General features: G+C 39.8%; 1 protein-coding gene across 2 annotated transcripts in view; it reads right to left on the bottom strand.

The window, feature by feature from the left end:
• LOC126281632 (golgin subfamily A member 6-like protein 22) overlaps window positions 1–26,922 on the bottom strand; it is a 279,886-nt gene that overhangs the window by 7,861 nt on the left and 245,103 nt on the right. For both annotated transcript variants that reach the window (XM_049980769.1, XM_049980760.1), the window contains one exon: window positions 18,128–18,324. In XM_049980769.1, coding sequence (XP_049836726.1) covers window positions 18,128–18,324 — 197 coding nt within the window. The remainder of the gene's footprint in view (window positions 1–18,127; window positions 18,325–26,922) is intronic.

Genomic DNA, 26,922 nt, shown 5'->3' with positions numbered 1-26,922 from the left:
AAGGGTAACAAAATGTGGTGTAGCATATCACAGATGAATATCTGTGCTGTAAGGTTGTAATTGACAAGAACCAAAGAGATCCTGCTAAGAAAGCAAATGGCACACCACACCATCACTCCTGGTTGTTAGGCCATAAGGATGGGCAACAGTCACAAGCTTGTGTCTGTGTATGTGCGGATGGATATATGTGTGTGTGTGTGTGTGCGAGTGTACACCTGTCCTTTTTTTCCCTAAGGGAAGTCTTTCCGCTCCCGGGATTGGAATGACTCCTTACCCTCTCCCTTAAAACCCACATCCTTTCGTCTTTCCCTCTCCTTCCTGAAGAAGCAACCATCGATTGCGAAAGCTAGTAACTCTGTGTGTGTGTTTATATATATATATATCTACTTGTGTCTGTGTACGTATGGATGGATATGCGTGTGTGTGTGTGTGTGTGTGTGTGTGTGTGTGTGTGTGTGTGTGTGTGTGTGCGAGTATATACCTATCCTTTGTCCCCCCTAAGGTAAGTCTTTCCGCTCCCGGGATTGGAATGACTCCTTACCCTCTCCCTTAAAACCCACATCCTTTCATCTTTCCCTTTTCCTTCCCTCTTTCCTGACGAAGCAGCCGCCGGTTGCGAAAGCTCGTAATTCTGAGTGTGTGTTTGTGTGTTTTGTTCATTGTGCCTGTCTGCCGGCGCTTTCCCGCTTCTATATATATATATATATATATATATATATAGGCACATTAACAAAACACACAAACACACACACAGAATTATTAGCTTTTGCAACCGATGGTTGCTTCTTCAGGAAGGAGAAGGAAAGACGAAAGGATGTGACAGACAACCATCGGTTGCGAAAGCTCGTAATTCTGTGTGTGTGTTTGTGTGTTTTGTTCATGTGCCTGTCTGCCGGCGCTTTCCCGCTTGGTAAGTCTTGGAATCTTTGTTTTTAATATATTTTTCCCATGTGGAAGTTTCTTTCTAAAATAGAAAGAAACTTCCACATGGGAAATATATATATATATATATATATATATATATATATATATATATATATATATATATATATATATATAATAGAAAGAAACTTCCACATGGGAAAAATATATTAAAAACAAAGATTCCAAGACTTACCAAGCGGGAAAGCGCCGGCAGACAGGCACATGAACAAAACACACAAACACACACACAGAATTACGAGCTTTCGCAACTGGCAGTTGCTTCGTCAGGAAAGAGGGAAGGAGAGGGAAAAATGAAAGGATGTGGGTTTTAAGGGAGAGGGTAAGGAGTCATTCCAATCCCGGGAGCGGAAAGACTTCCCTTAGGGGAAAAAAAGGACAGGTGTACACTCGCACACACACACACATATCCATCCGCACATACACAGACACAAGCAGACATATTTAAAGGCAAAGAGTAAGGGCAGAGATGTCAGTCGAGGCGGAAGTACAGAGGCAAAGAAGTTGTTAAAAGACAGGTGAGGTATGAGTGGCGGCAACTTGAAATTAGCGGGGGTTGAGGCCTGGCGGATATCGAGAAGAGAGGATATACTGAAGGGCGAGTTCCCATCTCCGGAGTTCGGATAGGTTGGTGTTGGTGGGAAGTATCCAGATAACTCGGACGGTGTAACACTGTGCCAAGATGTGCTGGCCGTGCATCAAGGCATGTTTAGCCACAGGGTGATCCTCATTACCAACAAACACTGTCTGCCTGTGTCCATTCATGCGAATGGACAGTTTGTTGCTGGTCATTCCCACATAGAAAGCATCACAGTGCAGGCAGGTCAGTTGGTAAATCACGTGGGTGCTTTCACATGTGGCTCCCCCTTTGATCGTGTACACCTTCCGGGTTACAGGACTGGAGTATCCCGCAACTACCCTCCCAACCTGGTACAGAAGCAGATAACCAGAGCCACTTCCTCATCCCCTCAAACCCAGAACCTCTCACAGAAGAACCCCAGAAGTGCCCCACTTGTAACAGAATACTTCCCGGGACTGGATCAGACCTTGAATGTGGCTCTCCAGCAGGGATACGACTTCCTAAAATCCTGCCCCGAAATGAGATCCATCCTTCATGAAATCCTCCCCACTCCACCAAGAGTGTCTTTCCGCCGTCCACCTAACCTTCGTAACCTCTTGGTTCATCCCTATGAAATCCCCAAACCACCTCCCCTACCCTCTGGCTCCTACCCTTGCAACCGCCCCCAGTGTAAAACCTGTCCTATGCACCCTCCCACCACCACCTACTCCAGTCCTGTAACCCGGAAGGTGTACACGATCAAAGGGAGAGCCACATGTGAAAGCACCCACATGATTTACCAACTGACCTGCCTGCACTGTGATGCTTTCTATGTGGAAATGACCAGCAACAAACTGTCCATTCGCATGAATGGACACAGGCAGACAGTGTTTGTTGGTAATGAGGATCACCCTGTGGCTAAACATGCCTTGATGCACGGCCAGCACATCTTGGCACAGTGTTACACCGTCCAAGTTATTTGGATACTTCCCACCAACACCAACCTATCCGAACTCCGGAGATGGGAACTCGCCCTTCAGTATATCCTCTCTTCTCGATATCCGCCAGGCCTCAACCTCCGCTAATTTCAAGTTGCCGCCACTCATACCTCACCTGTCTTTCAACAACTTCTTTGCCTCTGTACTTCCACCTCGACTGACATCTCTGCCCTTACTCTTTGCCTTTAAATATGTCTGCTTGTGTCTGTGTATGTGCGGATGGATATGTGTGTGTGTGTGTGCGAGTGTACACCTGTCCTTTTTTTCCCCTAAGGGAAGTCTTTCCGCTCCCAGGATTGGAATGACTCCTTACCCTCTCCCTTAAAACCCACATCCTTTCATTTTTCCCTCTCCTTCCCTCTTTCCTGACGAAGCAACTGCCAGTTGCGAAAGCTCGTAATTCTGTGTGTGTGTTTGTGTGTTTTGTTCATGTGCCTGTCTGCCGGCGCTTTCCCGCTTGGTAAGTCTTGGAATCTTTGTTTTTAATATATATATATATATATATATATATATATATATATATATATATATATATATATATATATATATATATATATATATCTGTGCCTGTCTGCCGGCGCTTTCCCGCTTGGTAAGTCTTGGAATCTTTGTTTTTAATATATTTTTCCCATGTGGAAGTTTCTATATATATATATATATATATATATATATATATATATATATATATATATAGAGAGAGAGAGAGAGAGAGAGAGAGAGAGAGAGAGAGAGAGAGAGAATAAGGAAATGTTAAGCTAAGCTAAAACTGAGTACTTCACAAAGTGAAAAAAATTGTAGAAACCTATGTCTATAACACTATAACGCCAATGAGTCACTGTTGGGATTGACCAACTCGTACAAATACATGTCTATAACATCAATGAGTCACTGTCGGAATTGACCAACTCGTACAAATACCTGCGTGTAACACTTTGCAGGGATATGACATGGAATGATCACATAGGTTCAGTCATGGGTAAAGCAGGTGGTAGATTTCAGGTTATTGGTAGAATACTACTAAAGAGATTGCTTACAAATCACATGTGCAACCCGTCCTAGAATGATGCTAAAGTATGTGGGGCCTGTACCAGATAGGACTAACAGGGGATATTGAATGTATACAGAGAAGGGCAGCACAAATGGTCACAGGTTTGTTTAATCCATGGGAGAGCGTCACAGAGATACTGAAGGAACTTAAATGGCAGACATAAATTATCCCAAGAAAGTCTATTAACAAAGTTTCAAGAACCAGCTTTAAATGATTACTATAGAGACATATTACAACCCTCTACATATCACTTCCACGGGGATCGTCAGGATAAGATTAGAATAATTACTGCACCCATAGAGGCATTCAAACAATCGTTCTTCCCATGTTCCATACTTGAATGGGAAAGGAAGAAAACCTAGTAACTGGTACAATAAAATGTACCCTCTGCCATGCACCTCATGGTGGTTTGGAGAGTATAAATGTAGATGTTGATACTAAAGTTACTGACTATTTTTTATTACACTTAGATGACTACATGTTATGTTGCTAACAAAATTAATATATGAAAAGTGCATTCACTCTGCTAACATGCAACATATTTCATGTCATGTCATGTTGTGAGGAATATCTGGTAAATTCAGAAAGATAACAAAATGTTTACTCAATTGCAGAATGAATTCAAAAACAGAGAAAGTAAATTTTTCAACTGAAACTCACGCCATTTAAAAAGTTATTATTTGTTTGTTTGTAGAAGCATCATATAAATACACTTCTCTACTGAACCTGGAAGAACAAGTTACATCATTGGGAGCAGATGTGCCTCCAAATCTCTTGGGTAACACTGAATTTCTGGTGCTGAACTAGTATCAGCTATGATTTTACATAGAAATCTCACCAAGAATTCTTGGGAAGGTCATGGGATACATTACATTTTACATTAAGGAAGCTTTCTGTAAAATGAATGCTAACCAGAAGAAAATGTGAAAAGAAATGTGTGGGGTGTTTTTATTTTAAACTAATTTTGTGCACTTAACAGTACAACCTCTTTTTTTTTCACATTTCAGTGGACTGACCCAAAAAGAGTAAAATGCAGGAGAGTACAAAACAAAGGAAAGCATAGGAAACACAACAAGCAAAAATGGATAAATACTCTGACTCTCATCTTCTTTATATTGTTTAAAATAAGAAATTAAAACACTTTAAATTTTCCCTACTTAAAAAATCTAAAATAAGCAATTGTTTTTATTTCTTTTTAATAGTTATTAGCTCTACTAATACTCATTTTCTAATATGAGACTTGTTAATAAGGACTATAAAATTACAGTAAATAAAACTTGTAACAAAATATTGGCTAAAACACTGACGTTGGCAGTCTTCATAAACAGACAGCCATACCCACAAAATCTACAGCTTGTTGCCAACAAGGAGGTGACTTGGTTCAGGGACATCCAGGTGAGAAAGAGGGCAGAAACTATTATCATGTTAAGAATCATCTTGAAGACGAGTGTCTACATCTGACATCAAGTCATACCAACCTAAGACTGCTTGCATATTATGGATTAACGTATTTCCCACAGAAGTAACAACAATTTGTGAAAGCCCATGACAGAGACAGACAGCCATCTTCAAAACCAGTGCTCATTTACATAAATGATTGTGGAATTAAATTAAAGCCGTTGTAAAACAACACAATGGGAAGAAGCAAGGTTGCTGACAGAGTTACTATCATCATTAAGGCAGTGACCTAGCATACACCCTTCCAAACACTGCAAACTTATAATACAGACAGTCATGACCCAAAATGCTGACAATGAAAATCTTGCTTACCACACTGACATTATGTTACATGGTCAATAACTTTGCATATATGAGGTCTGTTCAAAAAATTCTGGAACATTCATAATTTCATGCCAACGATGTGTTGCAGCAAAATTCAGTTGGTATCCCTGCATATGCTTATGTTTAATGTGTAACTGCAGGAAGTTTCATACTTGTATGTCTGTTAGTTATTGTTCAGTGCTGTATTGAGTAGAACTTTGTGCCTGCACAGTTTAAAAGTTTTGAGGTGGCTGAGTTAAGAGGAGCAATGCATCTGCCTTAAAAATTGTATGTGAAACTCAAGTAAACCTTTACAGAGATGCACCAAATAATGCGAGATGGCTACATTCACGAGTGCTTAAGCCATACTCAGTGTTACAAATGGTTAACACATTTTAAACATGGCCGGACGGAAGTCAAAGATGTCTCTCATTCAGGATGCCCTTCAATGTCTACTGAAAATGCTCATATCAGGAACATCAATGAAATTTTGTGTGCCAATCAAAGACTGGCTATCCAAGAAATTGCAGAAGAACATAATATTTCAGTTCATGAAATCCTGATAGAGCACCTTGAAATGCATTGTGTTACCACCAAGTTCATCCCACAACTCATCAGTCAAGACCAGAAATATCTTCACCTCACAATCTGTGCAGAGTTTTTGAATCATGAAAATGAGAACAATATGTTCCTAAAGAGAATCATAACTGGTTATGAGATGTGGGTCTACAGTTATGATGTTGAGACCAAGGTTCAGTCTTCACAATGGGTCAGGAAAGGTTCTGCAAGACCAAAACAAAGCTCGTCAGGTCAGGTCAAATGCCAAAGCCATGCTAACAGTTTTCTTTGACTTTGAAGGACTAATTCATCATCAACTCATGCCACAGGGACAAACTGTTAACTGATGGTACTGTTGGGACGTATTGCAATGCATACAAGAAAATGTGAGAAGGGAATAGCCTGAAACGTGGCAAGACAATTCAAGGCTCTTGCATCAAGATAACACATCTGCACATTCATCCCTATTGGCGCATGACTATTGCACATAAAACCAAATCACTCTGCTGCCTCATCCTCCGAACTCTCCAGACCTGGCCCCTGTGGACACTTTTTTTTTATTCCCAAAGTCTAAAACCCCACTGAAAGTACGAAGATTTGCAATGACAGACAAGATAAAAGATGACACTTCACACAATCCAGCAAGAGGTGTAGAAAGACTGCTTCCAGAAGTGGAAACAGCATTGGGAGCAGACTATCAATGGTGGTGGAGAGTATTTCAAAGGACACTATGCACAATAAATAAAATGTAAGTGCAGAAAAATTTTGTGGACAAAATTAAGGAATTTTTAGAACAGACCTCGTGGCCAGTGTTTTCTGCTTTGTTCCAAGGCTGACACTGAGCAGGAATACAATGCAATTTTGGCAGGAATCTGCACAATAACCAGTGTTAAAGGTTACAATAATGTCAAAGAAAACAAAATTGTTAATGACAGGAAAGTGTTTGGAGCAAAAAAAGTGGGAAAATGTAAAATTCGGGAATGGAAAAATAATGCTTTACTGTGTTTGTTACTACAGATGATACATGGGCCCATTAATTCACTCCAACTACAATCAATCCATTGTGTGGAACAAGCTGTACGTAACAGCAAAAGTGGAATGGATAGCTGTTTCTCCAGATACCAGGTGTTAAACCATCCTATAAGTCAGATTCTTGCAACCAGGTATTTGGTCAAACATCACCACCAAATATTTCATAATGTATAGGTCTGAGTGAACCTGTGAAGGCCACATAAGGATGATCAGGTGGATTTGGGTACATTCAGGCACCATCATTCATCAGTGATGTGATCGAATGATATAATGAGTGAATGACTAGACTGTTTTATTTGTTACGAATTGCAGTCACTTTTAGTTTTCATTATTTGTAGTTACTACTGTAGTTAACTGCAAGATAAATTTTAAAAATTTCATTTTGGAATATTCTGATACAAACAGTGACAATAATAAGTTCCTCATCTGTTTGTTGTGTCAAGTTCAAATTTCTTGTTGCAGAGTTGCGGTCATGTTCACTTTACATGTTCACATGTACTTTAAATAATTTAACTGCAATATAAATTACTAAACATGTCAGTAGTAAAGACCACATCCCTTGCTCAGAAATATTTTGATATATACTAATTTCACCCATAGTGACACTGATGATGTTTCATACATTTCCTAAATGTTTTCCATTTGCTACACTGAGTTCAAATTTCTCATGGCAGAGAAGGAAAAAAGGTAGATATGTACCAGAGCCTTAGCTTGTCTTTTATCCTTTTGTTGTGAACTGTTTTATTACGTTATCAACAACATGTTTGCCCATTCACATTATGATCAATATCGTTAACTGGGCATCTGTTTATGAAATAAGACTTCTATTTGGGAGTTGTTTAAAGTTGAAATAGCTTGACAGAAGGTGCTATTGGAATTTTATGAAAAATCTTCCACCAGTAGCAGTTCATCTTCAAAGCCAGCTTAAAGATGTAGAGGAGATAGGGTTTTTCAACTGTGACCCATTGAGCTCATGGCTCATTTTGTAATTTCTGTTATAAGGTGATAAATACAAATAACAATAGTCAATTTGACAGTCAAGCAAACACCACTGCAAGCAAGACTGTTTAGTTGAACACAGTTCAAATCAGTTGCAATCACGACCCTAATATTTGGTGGTTAGCTAATGTGGCCAGTAACTGAATTTAACAAAGTTTGTCAGAATTTATATGCTCCCTTTTATAACTGTACTGGAAGCACTACACAACATGTTCTAAGAACATGTAAGTCAGCAAAAGAATAATTACATAAGAGTGCAACACAGGAATATCCAGTACACTGGTAACAAGAAACTAGAAACTGAAGTACTCCAAAGTAAAATACAATCAGTGAGCATGGGCTAAATGAAAGTAATATAGGTAATCTGACAATAAAAAACTATTTCTTATACAGTTACTTCCATAGATCTAAACACAAAGGCAGTGGAGTTTCTGCCTACCTTGAAACAAGAAAGCTCCTAAAGGCTGTAAACAGTTAAGGTGTAAAGTTCCAAAATGAGATTTTCACTCTGCAACAGAATGTGCACTGATATGAAACTTCCTGGGAGATTAAATCTTTGCGCTGGACCGAGAATCGAACTCGGGACCTATGCCTTTCGTGGGCAAGTGCTCTACCAACTGAGCTACCCAAGCACGACTCACGCCCCGACCTCACAGCTTTACTTCTGCCACTACCTCGTCTCCTACCTTCCAAACTTTACAGAAGCTCTCCTGCAAGCCTTGCAGAACTAGCACTCCTGAAAGAAAGGATATTGCGGAGACATGGCTTAGCCACAGCCTGGGGGTTGTTTCCAGAATGAGATTTTCACTCTGCAGCAGAGTGTGAAGTGAAATGAAACTTCCTGGCAGATTAAAACTTTGAAATTCCTTGTGTAATGACAGATGACGTAACAGATGAGTTTGAAACATGTACTTGTGACATATGATTGAAATTATGTAACTGACAGTAGTCTGAAACACAACTGTTAGAATGGGAATGGCACGCAAACGTTTTTGTGTACACAGATCCCAAGGTGGCAAGATTAAGATTTTCAAAAAGAATGGCAAACTTACTAAAATGAATATGAAGATAAACACATGAAAGAACAGAAAGGCAACCACTTACCTCTAATGGATCAGTTTGTGGAGCTCAGAAATACATAATATAAAAAAGCACATGCTAGTTTTCAAGCACTAGCTCTATTTCTAACAAAGTACATGCATTCACACACACTACGACACAGACGCTCACATATAAAAGTCCACAGCCATGGCTAGACTTATTACTGATACTTGATTATTGAAAGCAGTTGCCTGAGCCGATAGAGATGGAGAGGGCATACAGGTGGACGCAAGGACGGGGTAGCAGGAAAGTGGCAGGTCTTTAGACAAATGGCCTCATAACTGCACAATAAGACAAAAAGAGTGCAAAGATTAGAGCAAAAAAGAGATGTAGGCAGAGGGAGAGGGGGGGGGGGGAGGGAGAGGGGAAAAAAGAGGGGCAAAAAAAGAGAGAAAGGTGAAGACAAAGAGGGAGAAAGAGAGGGGAGAACGAAGGGAGAAAAATTGAAAAGTGGTAAGAGGAGGGAGTGGTTGAGGAGATGGGGGTGAGGGAGAATGCCCACATGGGAGAGAGTGCTGAGTGGTGAGAGAGGGCAATGCACAATCTGGACAAACAAGGAGTGGTGCAGACAGGAAAGAGAGGAGAAAAGGAGAGGTGTGGCAGTGGGAACAGGTAGCAAAGGTTTCAACCAGGGGCATTGTGAGAGCACAGGTATGTTGGAGATACAATTCCCACCCATGTTCTTCTGAGAAACTAGTACTGGAATGGAGTATGGGCCACATAGTGAAGCAGCTGTTGAAGTCATTTGTGTTGTGGTGTGCAGCATATTTGGCAAATTGATGGTGAAATTTGTGGTTTATCACAGTTTGGTGGTCCCTATTCATGCAGACAGACAGCTGATTACTTGTCATGCCCACACAGAATGCAATACAGTAAATGAAGCAAAGCTGATATGTAACACAGCTATTTTTACATGTGGCCCTGCATTTTATTGGGTAGCAAATGCTCGTGACTGAACGTCAGTAGGAGGTAGTGGGGGAGGGGGGGGGGGGGTGTATGGGGACAGGTCTTGTATCTGGACTGATCAGAAGGGAATGACCCACGAGATACAGGATTTAGAGTAGGACTGGAACAGGTATGAACAAGGATATTCTGTAGGTTGGGTGGGTGGCAGAACACTGCTTTGGGGGAGGGGGTGGGGGGAGATAGCATTTTGAGTAGGATATCATGTTGAGTAGGTTCTCCTCATGTGGAGGAGGATCTGGGTGGGCTTCCCAAAGCCAGGGTGACACTAAGTGATCAGAGGAGTGCTGGTTGGTGGCTGGTTAGTGGGTTTACTGGTGTCTGAGGAGCAGATGGCATGGGAGATTTGTTTATGGATGAGCTGTATAGGACACTGTCTGTCAGTGAAGGGCAACAGCTGTCAAAGTACGGGTACTGTTGGTGGTTGGTACACTTGATATGGAGAGACATATTTATGTAGCCACCTGAGAGGCAGAAATTGACATCTAGGAAGGCCGTTCAATAATGAAAATGTCACCAATGAATTTCAACCAGACAAGAGGTTTTAGGTATTCACTGGATAGGAAGGATTCCTTCAGATGGTCCAATAGATAAGTTGGCATAGGATGACACTATGCAAGTATCCATGCCAGTGCCACAGATTTGGCCTTCAAAAGTCAAATAACTGTAACTCAGGATGTAATAGTTGGCTAGGAGGATTAGAATGGGGGTGGTTGGTTTGGTATCAGGAGGACATTGGGAAAGACAGTATTCCATGGCTGCAGGATCATGGACATAGGGGATGTTGGTGGACACTAATGTCACATCCACAGCAACCAACGAGTCTAGTAGCAACGCGACAGGAACTGTGGAGATATGGTGAAGGAAGTGTGCAAAGTCTTGAATGTAAGATGGGAGGTTAGAGACAACAGTTTGGACATGTAGACCAAAAAAGGCACAGGTTTCATTGTGTGGGAGCACTGCACCTAGCCAGACAGAACAGTGGGGTGTTTTTGGGGTTTTGGGAGTACATAAAAGGTAGAAGTGCAGGGGGTTCTTGGTAGGAGAAGAGAGGTGGCTTCAGGTGTCAGGTTTTGGGACAGACGTAAGGCCTCAAAGAGATACTTGAGGCCTTGCTAGACACCTGGGATCATTGTTGTAATGTCTGTATGCAAAAGTATCAAAAAGTTGGCAGAGGCCTTCAACCACATAGTCACTATCATTCATGACCATTCTGTTGGAGTCTTTGTCTGCAGTGTTCCATAGGAGTGATGTTGGACTCACAGGGAAGGGATTCAGGGAAGGACGGTGAAGCCAAGTTAGTAAAAGGTGAGGAATTTCTTAAAGATTACCAAGGGATGACTGGGTGGAAGAGGAGGAGGATCACCACTTGATATCAATGGCAATATTATCAATGACAGTATCATCACTGAAGCAAAGTTATTAAACACAGTTACCTGAAATTCCTTATCAAAGAAGATAAGGCAAATATTCCAGAAGTTGGATCAAGAACAGCTGCCAACATGAGTAACTTAGTAGATGGCCTCGGTGTAGTGAAGCAGCTTAAATCACTTACCAAAGGCAAGTCTTCCAGTCCAGATAGTATACAAATTAGGTTTCTTTCAGAGTATGCTGATACAACAGCCCCATACTTATCAGTCATATACAATCACTTGCTTGAAGAAAGGGTTGTACCCAAAGACTAAAAAAATGCATAGGTCACACCAGTACTCAAGAAAGGAAGACACAAGAGACTTCTGATCAATTGTGAGCCTGTGGAATATAGCCCTGTACTTAGCAATCATACACAACTACTCACTTTGCGAAAGATCTATACCTAAAGACTGGAAAAATGCGCAAGTCACACCACTACCCAAGAAAGGAGGTCACAAGAGACTTCTAATCAAGTTATGTGCCTATGTAGTATCGCTTCAGTTGTGCAACTGAATTTGTGAGTTTCTGTCATAAAGGTCACAGAGCCCAGTAATTGATGGAAAGTCATTGAACGAAACACTAATTATTTCTAGCATCCCCCAAGGAAATATAACAGGCCCTCTGATGTTCCTAATCTATATAAATGATAAATGAGATAATCTGTACAGCCCCCTTAGATTTCTTACAGATGATGCTATCATTTACCGTCTAATAAAGTCTTCAGAAGATCAAAACCAATTGTAAAATTATTTAGATGAGATGTCTGTAGGATGTAAAAAGTGGCAATTGATCTTAAACCATGAAAAGTGTGAAGTAACACACATGTGTACTAAAAGAAATATGTTAAATTTCATTAACAATACAAATCACACAATCTAAGGGCTGTTAATTGAACTACATAAATACCTAGTAATTACGATTATGAACAACTGAAATTGGAACAATCACACAGATAACACTGTGGGTACAGTGAACCACAGAGTGCATTCTATTGGCAGGACACTTGACAAGATGCAAAAATCCACTAACGAGACTGCCTACACTAAGCTTGTCCATTCTCTCCTACAGTAATCCCTTGCTGTATATGATACTTGTCTGATAGGATTGACAGAGGAAAGTGAAAAATTTCAAAAATAGGGCAGCTCATTTTGTATTATTCCAAAATAGGGGATAACAATATGATAGATGTGTGGTGGCAATCATTAAAACAAAGATATTTCTCACTGCAGTGAGATCTTTTCATCAAATTTCCATCACCAACCATTCCTTCACACAAAAATGTTTCATTAATGCCCACCTAAAAACGATGAAATGATCATCATGATAAAATAAGAGAAATCAAAGCTGAGGAAAACCATAAGACACTAAAGTTCAAGAAATCAGATGGTAATGATAAAATATCAAATAACATAATAGAGATAGTAAGTAACCAACTAATCACACCACTGCTGGGGACAGCAATGACCTCTCCTATAAAAGGAAAACTGATGATAGGCAGAGGTGGGTCAGTGTCAAAAATGGTATAAGGATGGCCCCAGCAACTAAAGACCAGCTTCAACAAAAATCAGGTTTCTCAAAAAATCCTGGAAATTCTTATATATGGTAATTAGTTGATTATCTGGACAAACATAACACTCTTGTCCCATCACAGCATATTTTCAGAAATGGTAAACCTACAGAATCAGCAATTCTCAATCTGAAAAGAATCTATTAGATACGCCTTAGAAGGGGATGGGGAAGCAGTACGTATCAACACAGAACTCATACCGGTCGGAAACCAAAGCAATGAAATATGGAGTGCCATAGGCATTGGTAATGGGACCACTGCTGTCTGCTCCCTTTGTAGTTGAAGTTGAAGTGCCTAAAGTCATACTCATGTGTCAGTTCCATGAAAACGTGTGTGTAAGTGCATTTTATAGCTATGCATTTCAAGATGAAGACCATGCTGTACACAAATGCACAAGGCCTGCAATTTTTTGACAAGATGAGGGCTATGTTTGCACATCTGTTGCTATTGAATGGGAAATGCCTGAAACTGGCTGTCCAGAATAAAGTATTTTAAAATAGAGACTGGAGGAACAATGTTGTTCTATGTGATGCGATAGTTCAAAATGTGTGAGTAAGAAATGAATGACACAGAAAAGGAATATTAACTTTCCAACACAGGAACTGAAGTAGGATATGAAAATACAAAAATGAAACAATGCAATTCAAGATTTCGTTTTGAGAATATTCGATGTAATTAATTTTTTAAGGAAAAGGGGGGAAGAGGAAAGTGGTAATGCAAAGATGTCCAGGTCCTAGAAGCACGAAAAATTACTCTGAATATTACACAGGAAACACACAAAGAGAGAAATAAAGGGAAACACATGAAAAGCCTGAGCAGATGGGTGAGAGCAGAGGAGATGGGGGGGAGGGCTTAAACGTTGAAAATTGATTACACTCACCTTGTAATTATTCATTGTTTGTATGATAGGACTTTAAATAAAATTCCTAGTATTATGTTGACAAGAATTACATAGTAATAGGCAAATATGGAGTACAGTCATTACAGTCAGATGGCACTGCTGTTATGTGAATACTCTTACGTGCCATCTGGAACACAGCTTCCTGTGAACCCCAAGAAGCACCAGGAAACAGGAAAAGAATAAAACTGAGTGAATGCTACAGAAATGTGGAAGACCAAGTCCTTCATCAGAGCATGTGCTAGTTGCAGAAAATAACTTGGAAGCAACACTATGATGACTTAAATAGAAAAGGCTTCGATTTCCACAAGAGAAAATTAGTGATGACCTATTTCCAAAAAAATGTAATACCACTGAACTGCATAAAACATTGATCTGTGATAGCTTAACTTTAATTACTGAAATGAAATGACTGTGCCAAAATTAATTCCACACCTAGCTCCAAAGACAAATCAATATTTTTTTATAAGACATGATATACGAAACTAACTATTTGAACATGCTTCATCTACTTCCCTCATACACTATACCAGTTATTCAGTCAAGGAGCTTATTTAAATCGCCTGTAAATGACTAGTAAACTTCAAATGACTCGGAGACATAAAAACGTCAAACATCCCCCCATAGCCAAATATACAATCAGCCATTTTATTTTGTACCACTAACCATTTTATTTTTATATTGTTATTCCACATAATGGTTGAGTTTTCCCTCCAGCTAATAAATTGAAGATTTTTGCAGTATAAGTGACTTATTTAGCAGCACTCTTATGATACATTCTGAAAGACATTTTCTGCAGTAGCTGGAGTACTGGTACCACACAATATAAAATTTTTAGCTACTCATGTGTAAGTGTTGAACTCAAAATGTTGCTAACCATCAGAAGCAGAAATTATGAAAAAGTATTCCAAATGTGTTTAATACTATAACGGCTTCAAATACTAGTGTGCCTATGTACATTATATTCCTTGTTATTATTGGACACAAGGTATTGATTACTAATATAACTGTAGAAAATTATAAACTTCATCATTGACATGTCAACAAATAATAAAAGGAACACATTCATTATTTTTCTTATAAAGAGATCATCGGGTCAAGAATCACACACACACACACACACACACACACACACACACACACACACACACACACGCTCACATACACACACACACACAGGAACAGAACCAACATTTATCTTTAAAGATTAATGCATGTTAATGTTCTTATTATAAGAATTTACCTTCACAATACACGTTTTCACATACCTTACTCGTGTAGATGCTTCATTGTTGTAGTCCAGTTGTGTTGAAAGATCCCCATAACATGTTTTACACTTTTATTGCACATAAAATGGTATTGTTAACAACTCACTTTTCCTTCATTTTATCAGTACCTTCTCTTATGTTGCCTACAATTTCCATTTAGAGTAGATTTACTGTGGTAATGTTTATTCTAATAAAAATTTTTGATTAATTACGCTCTATCAGTATGTTGCTGAATTGATACAGTGCTGCACCGAAATTACTATCTGAAACTTTGAACCACTGAGAAATTATACATCAAATGTATTTGCTATTGTGAATAAGCACAATGATAAGCTGTAGGATGGAATGACGACAATGAAAATTTGTTTCAGACAGGGACTTGAACCTGGATTTCCCACTTATCGCCAGCGGCTGCCTTACCGTTTCGCTATCCATGAACAACTCCCGACCAGACCCAAATATTCATATCTCATATGTCATCAACCATGCAGCTGTAGTTGCTGCAATGCATTTTCCTTTCAACACGCATGCATGTCCAAAGAAACTATGTACTGTAATCAGAATAACACAGGCACTCCAATACTGTAGTGAGAATTTAGGCCCAACTTCTTTGCTCTGCAGGCAGTTGGTTTGAGTCACACTGATCTCTTGTCTCTTCTTCAGGAATACTGCTGTTATTGCCCCACTGGTATTGAGAGGATTAAACAGTAGCATTATGTCTGCTGGTTAGTAACTGATGATGAAAACAAATTTGGCATTGTTGCAAGAACCATATACAATCCTCTTACAATGATATTGGGAAAAAAATGAAAATCTTAAAATACGGGGAATTCAAATGTTTTCCTTCCTGATTATGATTCCATTATCTTTTCCACTGCACCACCTCACTTGTTTGTATTGTAAAATATTGTTGTACAGAATACAGAGTTCAGCGCTTTTGCTTCTGTTTGTGTGACATCCCTACCACAATACAAATATTAAGCCTCTTGTAAGAAGTATCTCATCAGCCATTGTCTATTCAGAGCCTTTGCTTATCCCCAAAAATGCATTTAGTTCCTGCATTTATCATTTGTCTGTCTATGAACCATATCCAACTTTATCTGCTGGTCTACATTCTACTTACCCTGGATATCATGTGAAATATTACTTTTGTGACAGCATAACTTTCTAAATCAACAACTTACTATGGGTACAAGACTGGTGGTTAGCACCATTTTGATTTCATCACTTTAGCTAGTTGCACAAGGCAGCATCTTCTGTCCCCATTTTTGTGAATGCACAAAATTCATCTACTCTCACATGCAAATAATTCAAATCAAATAAAATCAAGCCAGCATTTATGTCTACATATAACTAGAGCCAACCAGAAATAAATATCAAGTTTAAAACAGACACCATCAAATGACATGTATTTCTACCACATGACATATGCATTGTTAAATTTACACTTAATCTAAATTAAATCACATATGTCGTACACGAGACTAAATAACAAAGAGTGGTACAATGCTTCTTAAACTTTCGTTATAATCATGTTTACCTTTTTTGGTAGATAAGACTTTTTTTCGAATTAAATCAGGAAAATACACTAATTACCTATGCTGTCAAAAAATATACTGTTTCCATATTTTATTGGTTTGTTTTTTAAAAGCTGAGGACTATGGAGCAAATAGTTTGTAATGTATGGACAGTTTAACAACAACACAGCAGATGGAGAAGCACACAAAATGACAGGAGATTTAAGCAAATCATTTAGTCCGTTCCTGCACCCCTGTCCCATTCCCTCAGACATATGTATCCCACAATTTAAATTTTTTTTTCCGTTCTTGTTTACTATATTTACACTTTGATCACGAAAATGTGGAAAGTAACTGCTCATTTCCCCTGCTTCATAAACCTCAGCAATTGGAAAGGTCCTATACTTCTGCTGTGGATGCGGGTATGCATTAGTTGATAAGTTACAAAACATTTCATTGGTTTCAATTGCATTCGGTTTTGGGTGACACGTCGTAATTTCTCTATAAGGTTCACTGTAATTATGATGAACATTAATAACATCTGATGCAAACCTACCATTGCACACCTTACAGAAACCAACATTATAGTTTGGGACTCTGTCATCATTTTTAATCATGATATTATCACCTATGGCACCCAGTTGTCCTTGGAAACTGTAATATGGAGGCACAGCTTTATTCAGAGCAGTGGGATCACTTTTTGATACCTGTTTTTTATTTGTACCAACATTGTGTCTATAAGGGTAAAACCGATGTGATTTTGAAACACCTTTATTATGCTCAAAACTTGGCTTATAAGGTTCAGTGGATGAGTCACCATCATAAGCATGATAAATCTGTCCTTCCTCACTAGTGACATCTTGAAATTGCCAAGCTTCCTTTCCATTTTCGTATATCATTGTACACTGCTCAGGGACAAGCACATCATTGTATTCAGAGGAATAATTTGAAGATACATTTTCAGACTTGTGATGTCCTGGAATGCTTCCCTGATCTATAATGTGGTTTCTCCTTTTACTGAGTGACCTAACTGGTTGAAGAGTATTTTTATATGGATGTTGCATTTTTTTAAATGTCTTGGGGCTTGTAAAAGAAATGTGATCTATATTCTTATTATTGCGTGATCCTAAAATATGGTAATTCATCAATTTTTTTGAATTTCTAGAGGTTTGATTGTGAACTGAATGTGGTAGCAAGTGACTATGGGACCAGTCAGATTCAATGAAGGACCATTTGTTATCTGAATGTGGTGTCAAATGACTGTGGGACCAATCAGAATCAATGTAGGATGATGTGATTGTTTTATCTTCAGGTGTTTGTCTCTGAAATTGTTCTCTGGGCAGCATCTCTGTGCCATTCTTCTTCCCATCCAGATATCTGTAGTCTTGTTGTTTTCCCCAAGGACTCACACAGTCTCTACATGTGTGCTTCTCCACCATATTCGATGATTTCTCCTGTCTTGGAAATGAAGAATTGTCATTCCGAAACAGATAATCACTGTACCGTTGCTTTTCCCGCAAGTTGTTCTCTAATTCTGCTATGCGTGCCTCCTGTCTTGTCCTCTGCAGCCCCCACCGATCCAGCTGCTCTTCTTGCTTCCTCACTAGCTTTTCAAGACGTAATATTTGCAACTGTTTGATTTCAAGGATTTTTTGTAAATCCTTTATCTCAGCATCTTTGCCAGACATATCTTGGCATACCTGCAAGATACATCAAAATGCTTTGCTTACAACAATAATCAAAATGATAAAAATATTGTACTGTATAACTAGACATAATAAATATGGAAGTGAAAAGACTAAATGAAGAAACACTGTACAGAAAATATAGAAAAACTTTGAGGTGAGACATACATTTCAAAATTCTTCCTGCTTTCTGCATGGCGAGATAAGCAATAATCCTTGCAAGAAGCACATAGAAAGCTCATATGAAAGGATATAAAACTATCAAAGTTAATATTGAAACTGATCAGCTGTTACTACTCACTATCATATAAGCCTCTGTGTTCTTGAATTTTCTCACCATTCAGTTTTTATGCACTAAGGCAGGTAAATGTATGACATGACAAAAGTAAATCAGACTTTGAATCACATTTGCATATTGGAAACAATCAAAGATGTACCCCAGAGACACAGGAAAATACACTGTAAAAAATTTATGAAATTGGCATTAACTGTTGTGCATCCAGACGCCAGTAGTTCCTGGTGATGCACAAAAAATTCATGATCTGCATACATAATTTCTGCTATCAGATCTTGTCACATGTGCAAATAATTGCTGACCTAATCCATAAAATTTTATTCGGACATCAGAAAAAGTAGCAAAAAATTAAAATCCTAGAGTAAATATGTTATGCAAATACAGTTATGAAGCTGTTCAGGAAAATCAGATGAGAACCAGAGTATGGGACAAGGAAAAGAACAGAGGTAAGGAGATAAGCATGTGAGAATCAGAGTATGGGACAAGAGAGAGAACAAAGATAAGCAGAAGTTAAAGACTGGGGAATTTGAAATCAAAAGGTCTTGAAGACCAAAGGATGTGCTGGAGAAAATGTTGCATACCTTTTGGCCTATCAGATCTTCTGGCCGCAACCTAGACTAGTCCCTCCCTAAATCTCTTTGTGTGATGTGCTCTTATTGCTGAGGCAATTTGATTGGTTGTCACTCCCCGTTTTCATTCTTTTCCAAATCCCTTTCTACTTCTAAAATCAGCTCGCGTACTTCATTCAATAGTTAAACTGAGAAGGTCACAAAGATTGAAAAAAATTGGTGCTGTCTCCAGGGCTGGTTTCAGAACATTTTTACAGGCAGGCAACTTATCATTTGGTACCTCTGCTCCCCCCCCCCTTTCCCCCCACACAAATCTTAGCATCCCTTCTCAGTTTAGCAGCCCAAGAGGCTGCTGATAACTGTGACACAATATGCATTCAAATCTTAGGGTTGTCAAACAATTGAAAGTTCAAAGTACAATAACAATATTAAGAGGTGATTAGTTTACTACTCACCATATAGAGAAGACACCCAGAGAGAGACAAGCAAAACAAAAATGGTGTATGCAGTTTAGCTTCTGGACAAAAGACATTCTTCTGAAGTGAAAAACACAACCACATTTATAAGCACAACTCACACACTCATGATTACTGTCTCCGGCCACTGATACTTGGTTGTGGAAAACAACTGCACATGATAGGAACAGCTATCTGATGTTGGTGGTGAGAGTAAGGAAGAGGCATGGGGTTGGGAGGTAGAGGGATAGCAGGATAGGTGTGGGGGAAGGTGTAACGTGTGGTACTGGAGTGGGTGCCGGAAAGGAGATAGGTAGGTGAAGAACAGGGACAAGTGAAAGTTGAGGCCAGGAGGGTTATGTGAATACAGGTCACATTGTAGGGAGAATTCCCACCTGTACAGTTCACAAAATCTGGTACTTGTAGGAAAGATCAAGATGGTGCAGGCACTGAAGCTCCCACTGAAACGAAACACATCATGTGGTTTGCACTAAGTTTGGAGATCACATGACTGCTTTCAGGTAATCCTGCCTTTTATGGGACAGGAGATCCCTGTGACTGGACTGGAGTATGTAGTGGTGGGACAATGTCAGGGAGGTTTTGCACCTAGGTCTATTGCAGGGGTATGAGCCTTGAGGCTAGCGGGTGGGAGCATTGGTGGGGATTGCTCTAATCCTAGGTGGTGCTGAACCATGAGGGGAGTGCTCCTTTGTGACAAGACGGTGGGTATGTGGGCAGTGGTAGAAATGAGGCACATGCGATCTGTTTCCATAAAAGGATAGGATGGTAATTTCTGCCCATGAAGGTCTCATTGAGACCTCTGGTATATATAGAGAGGGACTGAGGGACTGCTTGGCACTGCAGATCCAACATAGTTGGCTAGGCTGTATGCAGAGGATTTCTTGGTATGAAAAGGGCGACAATTGTTCAAGAGGAGGTAACGCTGGTGGTTGGCAGATTTGATATAGGAGGAGGTGATAATGTACACTGTGTTTTGTTGCTGTATACGACGCATTTCCTTTGAACAAAAGTTTTTTTTTTTTTTTTTTTTTTTTTTTTTTTTTTTTTTTTTTTTTTTTTTTCCTTCTTCTTCCCCCTGCAGTATTATTCTGCAGTAGCGGGATACAGTAATATCCTTAGTTAGGGTATTGTTCTTTCCAGTCAAAAATCACAAAAACTTAACTGAAAACAAAAACAATGAAAAATTCCCAGAATTCTAAACAATTCCCAGGTTTTTCCCGGATCTCCTGTTTGTCCTGGGTCGTATTCGCCCTGTACCCTTCTTTGCACTTTATCGATGTCCTCTGTCAATCCCACCTGGTAAGAATCCCACACTGTGCAGCAATATTCCAGAAGAGGATGAGCAAGTGTAATGTAGGCTGTCTCTTTAGTGGGTATGTCGCATCTTCTAAGTGTTCTGCCAACAAAGCACAGTCTTTGTTTCACCTTCCTCACAATATTATCTATGTGGTCTTCCCAATTTAAGTTGTAATTCCTAGGTATTTAGTTAAATTGACAGCCCTCAGTCAGTCCGGAACTGCGGGACTGCTACGGTCGCAGGTTCAAATCGAGCCTCGGGCATGGATGTGTGTGAAGTCCTTAGGTTAGTTAGGTTTAAGTAGTTCTAAGTTCTAGGGGACTGATGACCACAGAAGTTAAGTCCCATAGTGCTCAGAGCCATTTGAACCAGCCCTCAGATTTGTGTGATTTATCGTGTACCCAAAAGTTATCAGATTTCTTTTAGTACTCATGTGGATGACCTCGTACTTTTCTTTGTTTAGTGCCAATAGCCACTTTTCGCATCACACAGAAATTCTGTCTAGATCATTTTGTAAACAGAATTGATCGTCTGATGATTTTACTAGACAGTAAATTACAGCGCCATCTGCTAACAATCTTAGGGGGCTGCTCAGATCATCACCCAGATCATTTATGTAAATCAGGAACAGCAGAGGACCTATGACACTACCCTGCGGAATGCCAGTTATCACTTCTGTTCTACTTGATGATTTACTATGATCTGTGACCTCTCTGAGAGGAAATCACAAATTCAGTCACACAACTGAGACAATACTCCATATGCACGAAATTTGATTAATAGTCACTTGTGAGAAATGGTATCAAAATCCTTCTGGAAATCTAGGAATATGGAATCGATCTGAGATCCCTTGTCGACAGCACTCATTACTTCATGGGAATAAAGAGCTAGCTGAGTTGCACAAGAATGATATTTTCTGAATCCGTGTTGGTCATGTATTAATAAGTCATTTTTGTAAAGGTGATTCATAATGTTTGAATGCAGTATATGCTCGAAAATCCTACTGCAAATTCAGGTCTGTGATATGGGTCTGTAATTCAATGGGTTACTCCTATTTCCTTTCTTGAATATTGGTATGACCTCTTCTACTTTCCAGTCTTTAGGAGCAGCAGACCTTTCGTCAAGTGAGCAGTTGTATATTATAGCTAAGAAAGGCGTTCCATCTGGACCGGAAGACTTGCCTTTCTTAAGTGATTTGAGTTGTTTCGCAACCCCTAAGATATCTACTTTTATGTGACTCATGCTAAGAGCTGTTCTAGTTTTGAATTCTGGAATATTTACTTGGTCTTCTTTCGTGAAGGAATTATGGAAAACTGTATTCACTAACTCCGCTTTAGTGGCACTATCATCAGTAACATTTCCATTGCTATCACGCAGTGACGGTATTGGTTGTTTTTTGCCACTGGTGTACTTTACATATGACCAGAATCTCTTTGGGTTTTCTACCATATTTTGAGACAATGTTTCATTGTGGAAAATATTAAATGCATGTCACATTGATGTCCGCACTAAAGTTTGAGCTTCCATGAAACTTAGACAGTCTTGGGGATTTTGCATTCTTCTGAATATGACATTCTTTTTTCATTGCTTCTGCAACAGTGTTCTGATGTGTTTTAAGTACCATGGTGGATCAGTCCCGTCTCTTACTACCTTATACGTTATGAATCTATCTATTGCTGTTGATACTGTATTTTTGAATTTGAGCCATATCTGTTCTACACTTACATAATTAGCTTGGAAGGGATGGAGACTCTCTCTTAGGCAGGCATCAAGTGAATTTTTATCTGCTGTTTTAAATAAATATATTTTGCTTTTATTTTTAGTAGTTTGGGTTGATATGGTTTTGGGCCTTGCTACAATGGCCTTGTGTTCACTAATCCCTGTGTCCATCATGACACTCTCTATTAGATCAGAATTATTTATGGCTAAGAGGTCAAGGGCATTTTGCAACCATTTACAATTTGTGTGGGCTCATGAACTTATTGTTCAAAGTAATTCTCAGAGAAATATGTTTTCTGTCTACCACCAGCTTTGAACATGTATTTTTGCCAACAAATCGAGGGTAGATTGAAGTCTCCACCAATTGTAACTGTATGAGTGGAGTATTCATTTGTAATGAGATTCAAGTTTTCTTTGAACCGTTCAGCTATTATATCATCTGAGTTGGGGGGTCGGTAGAAGGAACCAATTATTATTTTGGTACGGCTGTTGAGTATAGCCTCTACCCATAGTAATTTGCAGGAACTATTATTTCAACTTCACTACGAGATAAACTACTACCAACAGACACAAACACACCACCACCTACATTATTTAATCTATCCTTTCTGAATACTGTTTGCATCTCTGTAAAAATTTCGGCAAAATTTGTCTCCGGCTTTAGCCAGCTTTCTGTTCCTATAACCATTTCAGCTTCAGTGTTTTCTATCAGCCCTTGAAGCTCTGATCTTTTCCAACACAGCTATGGCAATTTAGAACTACAATACCGACTGTTGCTTGGTCGATTCTTGTCATTTCTTTGCCCTGTACCCTTTGAGACTGGAGCCCTTTTTGATCTTTCCCGAGAGTGTCTAACCTAAAAAACTGCCCAGTCCACGCAACACAGCCCCTGCTACCCATGTAGCTGCCTCCTGTGTGTAATGGACATCTGACCTATTTAGCAGAACTCGAAATACCACCACCCTATGGTGCAAGTCAAGGAATCTGCAGCCTACACAGTCGCAGAACCATCTGAGCCTCTGATTCAAACCCTCCACTCAGCTCTATACCAAAGGCCCGCAGTCGGTCCTGTTGACAATGCTGCAGATGGTGAGCTCTGCCTTCATCTCACTAGCAAGACTGGCTGTTTTCACCAACTCAGATAGCTGCCGGAAACCAGAGAGAATCCCTTCTGATCCACAGCAACACACGTCATTAGTGCCAACATGAGCAACCACCTGCAGTTGGCTGCACCATGTATCCTTCATGGCATCCGGAAGGATCCTTTCCACATCTCGGATGACTCCCCCCGGTATGCACACTGAGTGCACATTCGCTTTCCATCATAATTTCTAAACTCATTGGGGGAAGTGGCAACGAAATGACTATTCACAATGGTGTGTAGCATGTGTGAGTATTGTATGCACCCTCTGATTTTTGGAAAAATATCATCCGTACAATTCCAAAGACAAAAAGAGTTGAAAAATGTGAGGATTACCGCACAATAAGCTTAACAGTGCATGTATCTAAGTTGTTGACAAGAATAATACACAGAAGAATGGAAAAGAAAATGGAGGATGTTTCAAATGACAATCACTTCGACATTAGGAAAGGTAAAGGCACCAGAGAGGCAATTCTGATGTTGTGGTTGATAGTGGAGGCAAGACTAAATAAAAATAAAGACATTTTCATAGGATTTGTGGACCTGGAAAAAGTGTGAAATGGTGCAAGATATTCAAAATTTTGAGAAAAATAGTGGCAAGCTATAGGGAGAAACAGGACTACACAATATGTACAAGAGCCAAGTAGGAATAATGAGAGTGGATGACCAAGAACAAAGCGCTTGAATTTAAAAAAAATAATAATAAAAAAAAATGTAAGACAGGGATGTAGTTTTTCACCCCTACTGCTCAATCAGTATATCGAAGAAGCAATGATGGAAATAAAAGAAAAGTGCAGGACTTGAATTAAATTCAAGGTGAAAGGATGCCAATGATATGATTTGCTTTAAGTGAATGTGAAGAAGAACTACATGATCAGCTGAATAGAATGAACAGTCTAATGAGTAGAGAATATGGGCTGAGAGTAAATTGAAGAAAGATGAAAGTAATGAGAAGTAGCAGAAATTAGAACAAAAAGAAACATAACATCAGGATTGACAGTCATGCAGTAGATAAAGTTATGGAGTTCTGCTCCCTAGGCAGCAAAATAACCAATGATGGACTGAGCAAGGAGAACATCAAAAGCAGACTAGCACTACCAAAAAGGGCATTCCTGGCCAGGAGAAGACTGCTAGGATCACACATAGGCCTTAATTTGTGCAAGAAATTTCTCAGAATGTACGTATGAAGCACAGTAGTGACACATGGACTGTCAGAAAACCAGAACAGAAGATAATTGAAGCATTTGAGATGTGGTGCTACAGACAAATGTTGAAAATTAGGTGGACTGATAAGGTAAGGAATGAGGAGGCTCTGCACAGAATCAGAGAGGAAAGGAATATGTGGAAAACACTGACAATGAGAGGGGGCAGTATAACAGGAGATCTGTTAAGACATCAGGAAATGACTTCCGTGATACTAAAGAGAGCTGTACAGGGCAAAATCTGTAGGGACAACACAGACTAGAATACATCCCGCAAATAATTGAGGATGTAAGTTGCAAGTGCTACTCTAAGATGATGAGATGAAGGGGTTGGCACAGGAGATGAATTTGTTGTGGGCTGCGTCAAACCAGTTGGAAGACTGATGACTTTTTTTTGAGATAGGTCAACACTGAAGAAGGTGGCTTCTTGGGTTTAGGAGAAACAGCTGACATGGATGGGAGAGAAGGTGTTGAGGCTCTGCGGGAATGTGGTTGTCCTGACTGCACCTAGCAGCACTGCAATGTACCTACTATGTCCCTATTCACTTCCACAAGCAGCATTAAATCTTTCCCCAACTCCCTCCTGCTATCCCTCCCCCTAACATCCCAAATCTCCTTCTTACCCCCAACACCCATATCTGACTGTTGTTCCCATCAGGTGAGTTGCTGCTCACAGTCCGACTAATGACAGTTGTTCCGGCCACAGACAGTAGTCATCCAAAAGCTAAAATGTACAGCACTCTTTTCATTAAGTCTGTCTGCCAACTCAGTGTCTGTTGTATATTTTGAGTAACACTCTATCCTTTTCATACTAGCTCTTAGGGGCTCAGCATTCACTTGCTGGACACAGGCTTGGCAACCCCAGGATTCCTGAGCTGGGGACTGATCAGCGTCATAAGTCCTCTGTCACCATAAGCTCTGGCGGCACAGTATTGGAAAGCTGCATGTCACATGGAATGGGGATCTTGGCTTGACCGCCTGGATCTCGAGAATGGTTAAGTCTATAAAAAACCCTCAATCTCAATGTGTGCTGTGCACTGATTAGATGTGTGGCTGATGAGGTGGAACAGTAACTAGTGAACAACCTCTGGGGAATCTTCTTCACCTCAGCTGTAAAAGGTTTACACAGGCACACAGGGCTCTGTCTGAGTGGACTCTTATTTACCTAGGTGCTCGTGGGTCCGAAATGGATCTTCCAAAATTTTCTTTTCATCCTTCCGGCAGAAAGGGGTGGGTTGCTGTACAGTACTAACACTCAATCTAACAAGAGGCTCGTGTAGTCAGTCTCCTGACTCAGGAGTTTATTCGAAAATTACAATCTCCAGTAACAGAGTGCACGCTAAGGAGAATGTGTTTTACATAATGAAACAGGAGGGTAGTTTTGAGAAGGTTTTGCCCTTCTGTATACAAAAGTGATTGGAGGGAATCTGTAGCTCCTTAAAACCTATGAAACATTTGCGCAATGGGACCCTGCAAGAGGAAACTTCCCAGCAAGCCACTAACCCACAAATGACTAAATGCCTTGGGAAGCATGCAACAGACACTGAACTGCACAGCACCTTATAGCAAAGGTGTTGTGACATGCAGGAAGTTAGTCAACACTCCCAAGTAGGAATTACAATGTGAGTGGGCTCCAGAAGGTATTACCAATGTGCAAATCATCATGAAGAGGGTGGATGGAAATCTTATCGAATCCGACTTCTTTATCCTGATATTCAGCAGCACGAAACTTCCTGAGCATGTTATGGTTGGCTTCCTACGCCTTAGCGTAAGGCCTTATTTCCCAAACCCAATGTGCTGTTTTAAATGCCAGCAGTTTGGGCATACAACCCTTGGGTGTAAGGGAGAAGCAACATGTGGCAACTGCAGTAAGGCCGCTCATGAACGAGCTCGTCTCCTGCCAAATGCAACAGC

This window comes from Schistocerca gregaria, chromosome 1 (assembly GCF_023897955.1).
Source record: "Schistocerca gregaria isolate iqSchGreg1 chromosome 1, iqSchGreg1.2, whole genome shotgun sequence".
Classification (NCBI taxonomy): domain Eukaryota; kingdom Metazoa; phylum Arthropoda; class Insecta; order Orthoptera; family Acrididae; genus Schistocerca; species Schistocerca gregaria.
This window is presented reverse-complemented; position numbering and strand designations above follow the sequence as displayed.